At 52.8% G+C, this 15385-nt stretch overlaps 1 protein-coding gene across 2 annotated transcripts; it reads right to left on the bottom strand.

Annotated features, from left to right (window-relative positions):
• Window positions 1–367: 367 nt before the first annotated feature.
• Window positions 368–5759, bottom strand: ADRA2A (adrenoceptor alpha 2A). Of its 2 annotated transcripts, XM_075107664.1 has the most exons (2): window positions 5501–5759; window positions 368–3530 (listed from the first exon to the last, which is right to left on the bottom strand). In XM_075107664.1, exon 2 carries the CDS (start codon window positions 3506–3508, stop codon window positions 2321–2323), a length of 1188 nt encoding a protein of 395 aa, XP_074963765.1. In that variant the 5' UTR covers window positions 3509–3530; window positions 5501–5759; the 3' UTR covers window positions 368–2320. The 2 variants fall into 2 exon arrangements, with proteins under 2 accessions (XP_074963765.1, XP_074963764.1); XM_075107663.1 differs by lacking the exon at window positions 5501–5759 and having other exon boundaries at window positions 368–4060.
• Window positions 5760–15385: the final 9626 nt, after the last annotated feature.

Raw genomic sequence — 15385 nt, 5'->3', positions numbered from 1 at the left:
GGCGTCCCCAGCAATAGTGCCAGGCTGGATTTCCAGGGAGCAAATCACATCTTGAAACCCTAAGCTCTTTTCTTTAAGAAACACGTGAATGTTCTTACTGTGGCATGGAAGGGGGGGGGGGGGGGGGGGCGGGGGGCGGGGAACCCCAAGAAATATCAAGGACTCATTTGTTATTATGCCACTGCACAATTAACTGAGCCATTGTTCCCTACCTGGAGTAATAATGCCTTTCAGAAAACACAAGTGTTTTTCCCAATGCGTTCTTTAAAAAATGTCAATGCCAAAGCTGCCGGAGGATCGGTGAGCTGCTGGGGGAAAAAAAAAAGTAAGATAAAACAGCTAACAGATTATCCAGAGGGTTTTCACATTTGATCTGTAAATGCTCTTTTATTTAATAAAAATAATCATCCATTATAGCAACTTCTGCTCATGGTTGGGTTTTTTTGGTGTTTTGTTTTGGTTTTTTTTACAGTAAAGCACAGTTTATTTGCTTTCTTCACCTCTTGAGGATTCAATTCTGAAAACGCAAGTGAATGTAAACATTGCTCTCCAGGTCCCAAGATGCATCCGGGGACCCTTGGAGTTAATCACAAAGTCAAAAGAGAGAGCAAAATCAACAAAACACTTCCCAAAAGTAAAAATGTATTTTTTAAAGTCTCTTCCTATGCACCGTATGACTCCAGAGAAGGCAAATTCATCTTATACTCAAGACACACAAACTTTGCTTTCTCCAAACAATTTCTATGACTTGTCAGTATTTGATAAAGCTGTTTTCATAACATTAATAGGCTTGCAGTCTAATTTATTGTGATTGATCAAGTTTTTCCTTTTAATAATATCCAGAAATTTCTTCATGGCACAAGGACGTTAGATTTCTTTTGTTCTGTCAATTTTTGTGTATATTTTTTTAGCAGAAAGAGCTGAAAGACATTTCAGGAAAGGAGTGTAAAAGCAGTATTAACTCTCTATCCTGCTCCAATCTCACAATATTTACACTTCTTTTTTTTTAAAAAAAAAAGCTTAATTACACTACAAAATACTGGAGAAACTGTCAGTTAAGTTTCCCATTTCGGAGTTTTGCCCTGTGTAAGACTGAAAGTGGGATGCGTTCGTGTTTCCCAGGAAAGATGAGACTGGCAGATTAAAAACAGAACTCTTCTCCCTTAATTCAGAAAGGTGGAACAGCCCCTGCGCACAACCTTACCCCCCCGCCTTCTGCAGGAGATCCCGCAGGAGTTAAACCATCACGAATCAATACAAATGAGATAACATGATATACGGAGCCCTGCTATTTGTTTTGAAACGTTATCTATTTACAGTTGGAGGCGGGGGAAGCAAGTTAGCATTGAACACATTTCAGTGCAGCAGTGTGGTATAATATCAGCCAAGATTAACTCGTGGGGAGCCTGGCCAGGTCCTAAGCCTCACATTGCACAGGGAATCGCCTGTCACTCCACTGCCTGGGATGTCCCTGCCTGCTGGCAAAGCCACCGCTCCATCAGGGTCTGCTTTAATGAATAACAAGAGGGAAGTTACTGTCTCAGCTATATTATATCAGAGACAACACAGAAATGAAGCAGAATCAGGTACGATACAAAAAATAACCACAAAAATAGCCAGTCTGGTGAGGTCTGTGATCCTAAGCTTTATAGCCAAGAAATATGACTGGACATTGGAAGTTTTGGTAATATTATCAAACTGCCAGGTAGGGGGGATGGCTCTAGCTGTTCAGCAGTTTTGAGTGAGAAGGGTTTAGGGGTGGGAGGAGAGGGACTTTTAAGGAGTCAAAGATAATTAAAGCATTCACAGTTTCAAAGCTGCTTGCCTGACAAAAATTAAGACATTCAGATTCAGGGATACAATACTATATTTTACAAGGGGGTTAAAATTAATTACATATACAACAGGAAAAAAAAAGATACAACAAAATAAAAAAGCCAACACCTCTGGGGTGGCATACTCCCTCTTTGTTGTTCATCTCATGGAGCTGCACGTTGCTTGTCTTTAAAGAGTCAAACTGAGCAGTCATGAAAGTATCCACTGAGAGATTCTGGCAAAAGAAAAAAAAAAAAACTAACAAAATAAACCAAGCAAGTCAAAAGCCATCTTCCCCTGGAAAGCCAAATGCCACGGCTCGGGCTTCCACTTGCCTGCTGCTCCTCGCTGCTGCTGCCTGGCATTTCCATAGGCTCACCTTGGGTTTTAAAGGCTTCCTGCTCGCAAGCTGAAGGAAATCATCCCATGCAAGCACAGCCCAAGAAAGCCATGCCTTACTCTCCTACAAAGTCTTCAATTAGTCCTACCCATAGCAAAGGGTGCTTCAAACAATCCTTTTCCTCTCTATCCTACAGAGGATCCTTTTGAAGGCCCGTCTGAAGTCGTGGTTGAAAATGGTATAGATGACAGGGTTCAAGGAGCTATTGCAGTAACCGAACCAGAAGAAGAACTTGAAGAGGGTGTCGGGCACAGAGCAGCTCTTGCAGACGGCCGTCAGCGTGTAGGTGAAGAAGAAGGGGAACCAGCAGATGACAAAGACCCCAATCACCACCGCCAGCACAAAGGTGAAGCGCTTCTCCCGGTTCTGCCTGCCCCTCCACCGGGACCCTTTGGTGTTCCTCTCCTCCTCCGCCTTCCTGGGCAAACTGTCCCCAGGCTTAATCTGGCTCAGCTTAGTCTTGGTCTTTCCCCTCGATGGTCTCTCTGACTTCTTACACTGGTTATTCTCCTGGTGCTCGGAGGAAGAGGTCTCCTCCATGTCTATACCGTTGACCTCTCCCTCCTGCCTGCCGCTGCCTCCTGCTGCCTTCTCCCCATTGAGCTGGGCTGTGGCTGGCAGGTCCTCCTTGTCGGCCAAGCCATTTTGCCTCTTCTCAGGGCGCTCTGCCCGCTTGTTCGGCGGTACCCTGGTTCGCCTCTTGGCTATCTGGTAGATGCGCACATAGACCAGGATCATGATGAGGCAGGGGGCAAAGAAGGAGCCAATACTAGAAGAGATGATGTACCACTTCTCATCGTTGATTTTGCACCCTGCCACCCCCTGGTCAGCCTGCTGCCCACTCTTCTTCTCAATGGAGATGAGTGGCGGGAAGGAGATGACAGCTGAGATGACCCAGACAATGAAGATGATGCATTTGATGCGGCGCGGGGTACGTTTGAGGTTGTACTCGATGGCTTGTGTGATGGACCAGTAACGGTCCAGGCTGATGGCACACAAGTGCACGATGGAGGAGGTGCAGAACAGCACATCCAAGGCCAGGTAGATCTCACACCAGACTTTGCCAAAGTACCAGTACCCCATCACCTCATTTGCCAGGGAGAAGGGGATGACCAGCGTGGCCACCAGGATGTCGGCCGAGGCTAAGGAGACTAGGAAGAGGTTCTGGGGGGCCTTGAGCGCCCGGCTGGTGAAGACAGCGATGATGACCAGGACATTGCCGAAGACGGTGAAGAGCATGAGCAAGCCCGCCAGGCTGATGAGGGTGACGGTGGTGTGCAGGGGGTACGGCATGCCCCAGCCCGGCCCGGCACCGCTGTCGTTGAAGGTCCCGTTGGCACCAAGAGGTGGGTAGCCCTCCTCCTCCTCCAGCTGCCGCTGGTACTCCATGGAGGAGAAGAAGTGGCCCCCCTCCGTGAACGGGTGCTCCAGGTTAAACATCAACCCCGGCTGGGTGGACACCCCCGCCCTTCGCCCCCTGCCCCACCCGCGCCGCGCCCGCCTCGGCTCCGCGGGGCTGCTCCGCGCTCCTACTGCGCCGCTGGCCGCGGCGGGGCCGGGCGGCGGCCGCCGGGGCGCTGCGGGGGCCCGCGGCTCATTCTGGGGCGCTGCCGGCCGGGGGCGCGGGGCGGGAGCGGAGCGGGGCCGGGGCTGCAGCCGGCGGCGGCGGCTGCTCTGCCTCGCTCGCCGCCGAGCCCGCTTTATAGCCCCGGATCAGGCCGGGGCTGCCGCGTCAGCCCCACGTGGGGAGCTGCCCCCGGTGCGCGCACGCACAGACACACAGACAGGCACACGCACGGACAGACACGCACCCCGCACACCCTCCGCCCAGCCGCCGGTCCCGTCCGTCCGTCCGTCCGTCCGTTCCCCCCCCCGCTCCGACACGGGCACACCCCGCCCCACGCACACTCCCCTCGCCCCGTGCTCACGCCCGCCCGCTCCGCGCCACGCACGCTCTCTGCTCGGCCCTTTCTCTGTTGTGCCCACCCGCGCACCCCTGGGCACCTCAGCACCGGGGCACCCCCAGCCCCTCGCCCCACGGTCTCGCCCAGCCCACGGCGGGGGCGGCTTCACCCCGCCCGGCGGGAGGAGCGTCCCCGCGGAGCGGAGCCCGGCGGGTCGCACCCGTGCGCGGATGCGCAGCGAGGGGCTGGGGCACAGCGCGCGTTTGTGGGGTGGGTGGGCAGGCGCCGTGAGGGGCGCGCCCGCCGTCCGGGGGGGTGCGCAGCCCGCGGGGCTCCGGGCACCCACGGGGGTGCGGTGGGGGCCTGCTCCTGCCGCCGCCGCTAGCCTGGGCAGCGCTGGGGTGGCGGCAGCCGCCCCGTCCCGCGTGTGCGTGCGGACACCGACGGGCTCCACCGCGGCGGTGCGTCTCCGCTCCGGCTGCTGGGTGCGCCCGGAGGGCAGCGCTTCGCCCACGGTCCCCCGTGTCACCCGGGGGGGGCGGGTGTCACGGCAGCGCCGCTCGCAGCGGGGCGGAGGGCGGGCCGGGCAGGTGGGGGAGCCCCCCGGGCAGGGGGGACACGGGAGCAGCCCTTCCCCCCCAGGGAGGGGGACAGGGGAGGCAGGGGGGAGCCCCCGGGCAGGGGGCACCGGGGAGGCGGGGGACCCCCGGGCAGGGCGCTGCCGGCGCGGCGGGCGGCGGCGGGCACTGGCAGCGCGGGGGGGCAGTGGCACCTGCTGGCCGCGGCGCCTCACTGCACCCACCGCCCGCGGGCTGAGCCCCAGCCTCCCCACCCCACCCCGCAGGGCTGGGCACCCCCCGAGGCTGGGCGGGAGGAGCCCCAGCACCCCGCTCCGCAGGCAGGGAAACGCGGGGCCGGGGGGGGAGCAGCCCCCAATAGGGGAAGTACAGGGCAGAGCAACCAGGTATGGGGCCAGCCCCCCAGGCTGATTCAGCCCTAGCTGCATAGGCCCTCCCGCCTCGCAGCACCCACGAGGGCTCCCATCCCACGGCACCAGACCCAGCAGACTTTCTCCTGGGACCCCCTCGTTTCCCCCCCACACCGTGCTCCCCTGGCTCTCCTCAGCCCCGCAGGCAGGTGTAAAGGTGGCAGGTGGCAGGTTCAGGTGAGCAGCTGCCCCCACACCCTGACCCATGGGGTGCCCCGGCCCTGGGGAGCATCCCCAGGAGGTTCCCCAGGAGTACAGGGGCTGGCATTACTGACCCACGTGGCTGCAACAGCAACGCAGGACCTTTTTGATAGCAAAAGAGCAGTAGTGACGTACCAGGTAGCCCTCCCAGCCCTGAAAGCTGTCAGCTCTCAGCATGTACAGATTACTCACCCGTACGGTGCATGGACTCCAGCCCTGATCCTCTTGCTCACAGTCTCTTCTCCCTCATTTTCAAATGGCTGTAATGATGCTCACTTGGTGCTCCAGATTCAGGCAGCTCTCAATTAATCGCAGTGCTGAACGCTTGGGCCAATGAACGTATTTGCTCTGCGAGATGGAGGAAGCCCTGTCATCTTTGTCCCTGCTGCACAAACCGTGTTATAAGCCAGGCCCAGGAACAATGACGCCCAGGAGAGCGGGAGCAGGAGTGGGAGAGACAGGGTCTGGGAACCAGAGAGCACAGCCTCTGGGGCTGGCACAGGGCCAAGCGAGGGAAAATGAGGGGAAATCCCACTGCTTGAGGAAGGGAGTGCAGGACCCACTACACCGGTTTGCCTGGGAAAAGGGCAATCTGCAGGGAGTGACTTAAAACCTGTAAATTGAACCCAAGATAACTGACATGCACACGCAAAAGATCTCTCTCTGAGAGTAAATGCGATGTATAACCACAGACTGCACTGCAAGGGGCAAGTGGAGACACAAAGGATGAAGTGACTCACCTACATGTGTGGCAAGGCCAGGCGGGAGGCAGAGGAGATGCTGGACTTTGTGAGCATCTCCTGCCCTCTGCTCGTTGCAGGACACCTGTGTACTCTGCAGGAGGACAGAGGTGTAGCCCGGCCCAGCAGCGGGTCTTACTCCCCCTCAGATGTGGGATCTGCAGGGGCTTGAGATCACCCCTGGCAGAAGCCTCCTTGGTCACTGCTTGGATGGAAGGTCCTGGGGAGAGGGAGGGTGCAGGCCATGCCCTGCCTGACATGGATAACTCCTTCTCTGACCAGTTTGACATCAGTTGTAATAGCACACCTGCACTAAGGCCATCACGGGCTGTCCGAGATGCTTTGCTCCGGACCTGGCTGGTCCCTTTCCGGAAACACCCTGCATGCCCCCATGCTCTCTGCAGAGCAGCTGCATTCCCCACCACAGGCAGACAGTGGATTTAAATAACAAAACATGACCAGCTGCCTTGATTTTCTATCTCCTCCTGTGGCTGGACACCCTCAGTCTGCCTGAAGCTAAACCCATCCAACAACATAGCTCCTGAGCCACCACGTTGCAAAAGCAGATTGATGGGACAGAGAGCGCGGGGGGGACATGCGAGGCCAAAAGCCTGAACAAAAGCGTTTGTTCCAGAAACCGCTGGAAAGAGAGCTCTCTGCAAGCAAGCGACAGCTGGGATGGCATTTTGCTCATCTCAGAGAAGGAGAAAACCTGCCTCATCAGAGGCACTTTCCTTACACCACCACCATCATTGTACGTGTGGCATCTCTGATTTTATCGACACCAGCAGCACTCAGATCTGTCTGAAAAGTGACTCGGTAACACCAGGTCTCCCCTTTATTTTCTCTGCAGGTCATCTCGTGGCTCTGCCCAATTCTTGAGATGAAAGGTGGTCGGAAACTGCTGGGGCTGGCAAGGACCCTTAAGATCTCACACGACAACCCGTGGTGCGCCCTGTCCTACAGGATGGCTGTCTTTACAAGCCTATACCATGCTTGATGATAATCTGTAATGTTCATGAAGCCCCGACTCTCAGAGTCCTGGGATTAGGCAAGAAACTTGAATTTGTAGCCCCTGAAAGACTACAGAGAAAAGCTTCAGGGGGGAAAAAAACAGCAAGTAAATAAAATTGTTATATCAATCTCCTGGTATTTGTATCCAGATGCTCAGGTTTTGAATGCGTGCTGCTGACAGCATTGATATGAGTTATAAGGACTCTGCAGTTTGAACTCAGTCAACAAGTGCGTGACGAGACAGTCCAGAAAACAGCCTGTTCTCCAGCGGCATCGCACTCCAGAGAGCCACAGGAGCCTGCCCTTTCCCCAGGAAAGCAGCCTGGTTTCTCAGCAGAGCCCTGCAAAGAGCTGGGCTCGCGAGGCAAGGGGGGCAGCCTGGGTGCGCACTAACGAGCGAGGCTGAAGGCTATCGATCCTCCTCTGACAGCTCCTGCTCTACCAGCCGCCGTCCCGGGCGGGCAGCGATGCCCTTTCCGAGGCACGGCAGCAAAGTTTGCGTTCAGCACGTGTACCTCGAGAGCATCCCTCGCAAACAAGCTGACCTTTTACAGCTGGTTTCAGGTCATTAATTAGGCACGCTGCTTCCATGTTTATACATCTCTTCCACGCATCGGCTCCGGCATTGCTTCCAGCGGCGTGGGGGGAACTGGGACCACCCACCCCTGCTGCTTCTCAGGGAGGCAGCTGAGAAATGTTCTTGGGGTCTCAGGGCTGCTCACAGCACGGAGCAAATCACATACGCGGAGATAATCTCTGGAAAGAATCGCTATGGTAATAAGGCTGCAAAATGCGTGTTTTGAACAAGCAGCCCCAGGAACTGTTTATTTCCAGAAGAGCAGCGAGATCCTGGCAGGGAAAAAAGTAACAAAAGCTGTTGAAGAGTCCTTTTTATGACTTGGTTTTTGGACGGTCTAGTTCTGGGTTACAGAACCTGGACAAACTGAAGGCTAGCTCAAGGCACTGCAGGACAGACTCCTGTAGGGGACCGCCTGAAAGGTCACTACTAGAACAAGGTACCAAAATTATTTCTCAGCAGAAGCTTTGAAGAGCAGCTCTGTGCCAACTGGACACAAGCCACCAAAGAGAGGAGCCTTGGGTTGGGAGCCGTGGGTGCTCTGTGACCAGAAGTAAACAGCAGTCCCAGTTCTCTTTGTGTTAGGAGGGCTGTGGTTTGCTCGTTTGCACTGATCTCAATATTTACGTATCCCTGGCAGGAAGCCCTTGTTGTAGCTGTGGATTTGATCATGCTACTGGGTATATTTGAATAAATCAAAGCAGGGTGTATTTCAGTAAGATTTACTTTAGTAATTGGGCTCCACTGGGGGTAACACACCTAAATCCCACAGCTCATGACACCATGTGGCCTAACGACTAAATAGCCCCTCACGGCATCTCCAAGTTGGCCAGTTTTCCTCAAGGCCTAGCACAAGCTATGCAGAGATGCACCCAAGTCACACAAAAAAATGCTTTTCTCCTTTACTGTGTTAAATCCAGGAGGAAGAAACACCATAGGAACTATCAGTGGAAGAGGCACATGCCTTCTGCAGGCAAACCTGGCGTTGCTGGGTGTATGATGGTGCCACTGCAAACTAATACAGCAAGCACACCATCCATTTCCAGGGAGGCGTTTCAAATGCTGTGATTCATATTTCCCTTTTATTTTAAAAATTAATTTTAAAAAAATAAAAAATCATCACAAGTGTGGCTGTGCTGGCCACTCCCCCAGCTGCTCTGGGACCCCAGGTACTTTTCCTTCTGCACACACATTCAAACCCACAGCCCTTCCTTTTCCCCATCTGCCACTGCGCACGCAGGTTTGGGTTTTGCTCTTTTCATAGGTCTCACAACAACGGCTTCTGCAGAGCCATGTTTTTCAACAGAGTTTGTCTGGACTCAGCTGCTGGATGTACTTTTCCAAGTTATTTGAATAAACCAGTAGGAAACAGCTGCGACAGTGGTCTGTGCTAGCACCTAATCCCCTTGTGAGCAGGGATGCTGCCACGTATCAAATGTTCAGAGGGGAAGGAAAGGAGGTACGCTGAATGTTACCTATGGTGGCAGCTCTTTACTACCCCCAGCTCCAGAGAACCGGCTCAAACCAACACAAGATGGAACCAATGTGACCACCTGCTCCTCCAGTGGTTTTTCTGCAAACAGCTTGAAAGCTCTGCTTGCCTCTTCTCATTAGCTGGAAGTTGGGTTGCTTGCCCTGTTCAGCAGGATTTTAACTACTGGGTTTGATTGCACAGCCCTAAGCCAACAGCCAAGAGAAACATTTTCACACTACAGATTATAGCGTGGCAGAGTCAGGGGTGACGCTGAGACATGGGGGCTGCACTCATGCGAGCCTCTGGTTTATTTATTCATTATTTTCCCTCTTTTGCTTCTGCCTGGTGTCACAGTGGCCTCTGCGACATTAAAGGCTCGTTTCAGCTCTGAGGAGGAACGATGCATAAGAAGAAACGTCCACAGCTGTCTGCATGTCACTGGCCTTGTGCCCCTCAGGCACTTCATGCCTAGGAGAGAAGGGGAGAGAGAAATGTGCATTTTCTCTCCGTAGCATCCACAAGTACACACGCATGTCTTCCTCCATGCCAAGCACAGGCAAGTGCATTTTCTTTATCCAGTTCCCTAGCTGGGAATCCTCCTTCCTCGCTGCATCCTGCAATGTGGCCAGGACTAAACACCTGTGGGGCCGTCCCTCAGCGCAGCGGAGCACCTCCATCCCACTCCCCAGGATTCCCCTCCTGCTAGCTCACAAGATGGATCCCCCTGAAATTAGCCAATAAGGGCAGAAACATAACAAAAAAACCCAAACCAAACAGACTATGGACCATCCCTAATATATTACAGAGGAATTCTCTATCACTGTCAGTCCCTCACTCAGGAGACTGACTCACTGCCTCCCGTAAAACCCTTTACCAGCATACGATGGGCTTTTCCATACATATGGGACCATATAGCCAAAACACAGCAAAAACCCAGCCAAGTCCTTCCATCCCCGGCCAGAGCAAGGGAAGGAAATACCCCCCACTCTCTGGCACCACTCCCTCCCAGAGGTCACCCCATGCAGCCCTGCTCTGGTGGGCGCTCCCTGATCCACTCCAGCACGAAGGCAGCCGGCTCCTCGCCTGCAGTGATGCCTCAGTGAGGAATAACCGAGCCAGAAGCATTGCCGTGCTCCCGGTGCCGGGGCCACCAGGGCCCCACCATCAGCCGCTTCAGCCAGCCACAGAGGGAACAGCTGTCCAAGCCCACACCACAAGCAGAGGCAGTACAGAAGTGGCCGGAAGGGATTTTCTAACCAGGTTTTCAGAGGAAGTTGTGGGCATGTGGAGAGGTGCCCGGGCCAGCATTCAGAGAGGAGAAAGGTTGGGCACCACTAACTTCCCTTGTAACCTTCCCTAAATGAAACCAATCAAGTTTCTGCAGCTCAACAAGTTACCTTTCATCAGCAGAGCCTGCCCACATTTAAGGCAAAATTGAGGCTGCCTCACTTTAAAGCATTTAATTTCCCAACTGGGAGAGGTTAACATTCAATTACTCAGCTGAGAAGTAACTCGTTCTTTCAAGTTTCACTCCCTAGGGCCCGAGCATGTGTCTCTGCCCTTTCCCTCCCCATTCTTCACCATCTCCATCTAAGACTGACACAGTGACGCTACCTCAGGGCCAGAGGCTGCAGTCAGCAATATTCGTTCAATCCCTGTTGCGAAGGCAGAAGCGCCACAGGTGAGCTGTAACTCTCCAGTTTGTTGCACAGCCCCAGCAAGCTCCTTCAGCCGGAGCAAAGTTTCCAGCAAAGCAAATAGCTCTGAAAAGAGAGGGTACAACAGAGAGCAGCCAAGCAGGGACTGGAGGTTGCAGTTCCCACTTGGCAAGGTGTGGGTCTCAGCAGGTTCAGATCATCATGGGAAAGGGGGATTGCATCATACATCCCCTTCAAAAAACGGACCACAGCAAGCTGCTACAGCAGGACACAGCTTTCCATGCACAGTTGCATCAGGCAGGTTTGCTGTCTATGACCCAGTTTATGTGCCTAAACAAATCCAGGGTGGCAGTACTAGAGTTAAAAAGGTCAAAGAGCTGGGCTGGCAGCAGCAGTTCTTGAAGGCTGAGCTGTATAAAAGGTCCAAGGGATTACCTGAGATTGCCAGGTTCCCAGAAAGCAGAGTGCGTTGGTGTGGTTTCACAGGGAGGGAGGCTGACAGAAAATGCAGCAAGACTCAGAGTTTTCCCTTATTACTTATTTCACCATCTAGTGGCAAAAGCAAATAAAACTGAGAAGCCATCCAGGAGCTGCAGCCAGCTCTGGAAGGAGACCTCTGCACCAGCTGCTCCCAGTTACCCCTACAGCTGCCTGGGCTGGGGACACAGAAGAGAACATGGGGGCAGCATCCAGCACCCTGTGAGTCCCCCAGTCCTAAATCATGGACCTGTATAAAGACTCCTCTGCACAGGCTGACCCCCATCCTTCTGCCCACCCCCCTGCTGTCGCCCCCACCCCACCTGTAACCCACAGGCTGCTGTAGCTTCTCCCCCCAGGCACCAGTAACCACCTCCCACCTAAATCCACCTGGCTTACCCTGGGGAAGCACCAGCTCCCAGGGAGACAGTAAGCAAAGACAGCTGCAGAAGAACAGACCAGGGTAGGGAAAACTCAAGTGTCCCAGTGATCAAACCCAGCTTGTCTAAAGGCACAGGCCAAGCTAAGCCCCCAGGAAAAGATGTCAGGCTGAGCAGAGTTGTTCTGACTTGAGGCTTTTCCTTCACCACCTCAGCTGAACCATTTGCCAGGGCTACAGTGGGTGGAGGAGGAATGATGTTGGAAAGGGTCACATACCTTCAAGGAAAAACTTTTGCTGCGGACTCAGCCTGGTGTTACAAGCCCCTGCAGTGCTGGGGAGAGCTTGCCCTCGCCAGCTGTCTAGAGGTGCTTTCTCCCCGTGCTGCCCCTTTGCCACTGGGCCTGTGAAGGGGACATTTCCCCCAAGGCCAGGTCCCCATCCCACACCCCGGCCACAATCTGCCCACTTGGACATGGCAGAAAGGTTTGCATGTGGATCTGTCGCGTGGGAGGGAAGGAGCGGGGACCTGCCTCTGCAGGGGCGCTTCCAGAGAGGAGAGCTCACACAGCACATGCAGCCCTGGCAGCAGGGCCAGGGGCTGCCCTGCCTTTGAGCTGTGGCTGGCAGATGGACCAACACCTTCCCGGCCAGGGTGATGATAGCCAGGTGAGTGGAAAGCTGACAGAAACATTCATCATCTGGCAGGGACAGGAGGGAGGGTTCTTTTCTGCAGAGCCAGAGGTTCCCAGTCTTGCAGGGGTTTGCAGATCCTGCATGCAATGTACCACGGAGGGAGATTCATCGTTGCTGTGTTCATTCCCTCGTTGCCTACAATATAATTACGTCTATGCAGATTGCAAGGTACAACTTTTTTCTTCTGAGAGGCTCAAATTAAGTTTAAACACCAGCTTTTGATTTATTTGCTTATTCAGCACCATCAGTTGCTTTTCAGCAATATAAAACAGCGCTCTCCCCAGGAAACATTTATCCTATCTGGGAATACTATACCGAGGGTGGTAATGTATAATCAGGACAAAGCACTTAGACGAGTCAGGCTGATATACTAGATGCTGAGAGAAGAGGCATAATACATCTCCACTTGTGCTTTTTCAATTCCTATTCTCTTCTTCCCTGGAAACCTCCTAGGCAGCAAGGGAAATTCCTCCAATACAAAATTCAAGAGCAAAATAATCCATGTCTTTCCCTGAAGTGTCACAGAAAACTAAGCACATACCAACAAGCATTAATCTCTGCTGCTACAAACAAAACTCTCTTCCTTTTTTTTTGCTGAGAAGTCATTTTCAATCCCGCGCAGAGCAATGCCAGCAAATTCTTCTGCCACAGTTTTGTCTTTGCACTCAGATGAAGGATATTGCAGGTCAGTGCTCCTATCAGCACAGGATGCCATCCCCATCCTCACAAGGCTTGATGTCTTTAACACTCTCTGCCACTCTGATGGGAGCAACTGATGGGAGCTATGGCTGCAGGGAGGGAAAGGAGGAATCTCTACTATTTCACACACAATTCAGCTATCCAGCCTGTCAGCACCAGTTAAATGCAAGGGCAGAAGGACTGAAAGGGAAAGCAAACTTTGTGAGAAATGCTGGTGTTCCCTACGGATGGAGAGCATTGAACCCACCCGAACTTTTCTTCCTGCTTGTTGAGGCCAAGCCTTTTGCTGGGTGAAAGTGGCAAAGAAGTGGAAATTGCTGTACAGCATCCAAGCATTACCGGAGGCGTAGTCCCAGTGCAGTCAGACAAATCGAGAGGAAAACAGCACAACAAAAATCTCAAGACTTAACACCACCCCTTCAGTTTGGCTAGGCTAAAAACATCTCCCAAATCCTCAGAAAGGCAGCTCATTGCAGATCTCAACTGGCTTTGACCAAAGCCCCTCAGAACTGTTTTGTTGAAGAGATCTTCCTTGCTGCCCAACAGGCAGGGTGTATGGGATCAACCACCCACCCAGGAACGAGGCTCAGGTGCTACCGAGGAGGGTTCCCAGTGTCTCCAAGCACTAGGATACCTCGCCAGGCCAGGAAAGACCTCTGGAGTTGAAGTCATTGAAGATCACCCATTAATTCCCCACTACAGTCCAATTTCAACGTTCCTTAAGCAGAGCTAGATCAAGAGTGTTAAAAAAGCAACCGTGGCAACTTCAACAAACATCTTAAGAAAATATAATTTTTTAAAATGTTTCTGGGGAATTAAATATCTGTATGAAATGAGAATACCATTTTCTCATTAATATTTCACTAACAATTAAATTGTGGGACCGTGTGGATTTTTCTAAAGCAAAAGCAATGAGTATTATTAAGCATTGCACATATTTCAGAACTCTACAGACTGCCAAGCACTTTGTGTTACTTCAAAAACTAAGACATTCATCTTTATTCCTAAATGGCTTGGAGCAAAGATTGGCCACAGAATTGTCATTTAATCAAAATTTATTCCTATCTGAGTCTCGACATGTATCCCAAGCCAAATCATTTATCTGGTAAGTACTCAGCCATCAAAACCCTTCACAGGGGCTCTGAGACACCATGTAAAAACCTGGCTCTATAAACCAAGTGTCCAAGGAGCCAACAGAGATGCTGTGCAGCAACACACAGCTGTGCCATGTGCAGCAGATCCATCTTTTATATTTCCCTCTCCCAGCCATCTGTTCCCAAATCCTGTTTTTCTCCTGGTGTCTCCATTCTGCAGCAGAACTCGAGAAAAGGGGCTTGTAACCCATACGAAGCAGGTTCAGAAGACGGACGGGGTGCACCAACAGGTATATGGATCGGAAGCCATTGGCCCCACATCATCATTTTGCTCTTTCTGCCCTTTCTGCCCTCTTCCACTTACTTCAGCTCAGCACAGTGTTCCTGGCACCAGGGTGAGATAAATAGCTGTTTGCAGAAAGAGGGAAGTCTGAAGTAGGAGAGATGGGAGGTGAGAGCGCAAGTGGAGAGGATGAGATCAGATGTGAAAAAACAGGCACTGCTGGAAAAGCCCCTCCTTCCCACGGAGGATTCTGCTACTTCCAAATATGGTTCTGTTTTAATGCGACATCAAACACCCCCCACCCCCCCCCAGATTTCAAAAGCTTCTTCGCAGGAAGCGGTGGCCTGGCTCCAGGACCATCCATCTGGTGGAGCCACAGACCCAAGAATCTTGGCTGCGCGCTCTGCCTGGCAGGCTGGGCCGGAGCTGCAGCTGGGTGTGGGCCACCCACAGCACCAACCAGGAGACAATGGCTGCAGGGGACCCGCTCACCGCTTCACTCAACTTGCTTTCAGAGAATCTCCTCCAGGGCCTTTCGCCCCTTCCCGGCAAACCTCTGACTCCCTGGCGCTGCTGGGAAGCTCTCCTGGTCCCCCGCACCAGAACTGTAAGGTGCTGTCTGATGGGGCATCTTGGGAGGCTGGAAGTGCCCAGCAAGCCTAAAAAGAAGTACTTTACCTCGAGAAGATTAAAAAGCCTGAAATCAGAGCTGCCTCGCTGACCAGGAGCTCCTTACCTAACTGGATTTCTCTGCTCTGCTGGCAAGGACAGATGATTCCAACTTCTCCGTTATAACTTCCCACTCAGTTAACATACTTGGCAAGGACCAAAAAAGCTGAAGGGCATCCAAAACCTTGGGTCATAGAGAGAGAAGTTTTACTGCGCTGTCCTTACCATGGCTGTTTTCAAACAACATAGTAAGATTTTTCATGAAATAATGTATTTCCATTAAAACTGTCCACATGAAGTTTGGAAATCACTTTAAG

The sequence above is a fragment of the Phalacrocorax aristotelis genome, chromosome 12 (assembly GCF_949628215.1).
Source record: "Phalacrocorax aristotelis chromosome 12, bGulAri2.1, whole genome shotgun sequence".
In the NCBI taxonomy this organism is placed as follows: Eukaryota; Metazoa; Chordata; class Aves; order Suliformes; family Phalacrocoracidae; genus Phalacrocorax; species Phalacrocorax aristotelis.
This window is presented reverse-complemented; position numbering and strand designations above follow the sequence as displayed.

What these genes read in the sequence shown, in the direction of transcription:
- ADRA2A (XM_075107663.1), bottom strand. Translation starts at nt 3,655, where the DNA reads ATGTTTAACCTGGAGCACCCGTTCACGGAGGGGGGCCACTTCTTCTCC.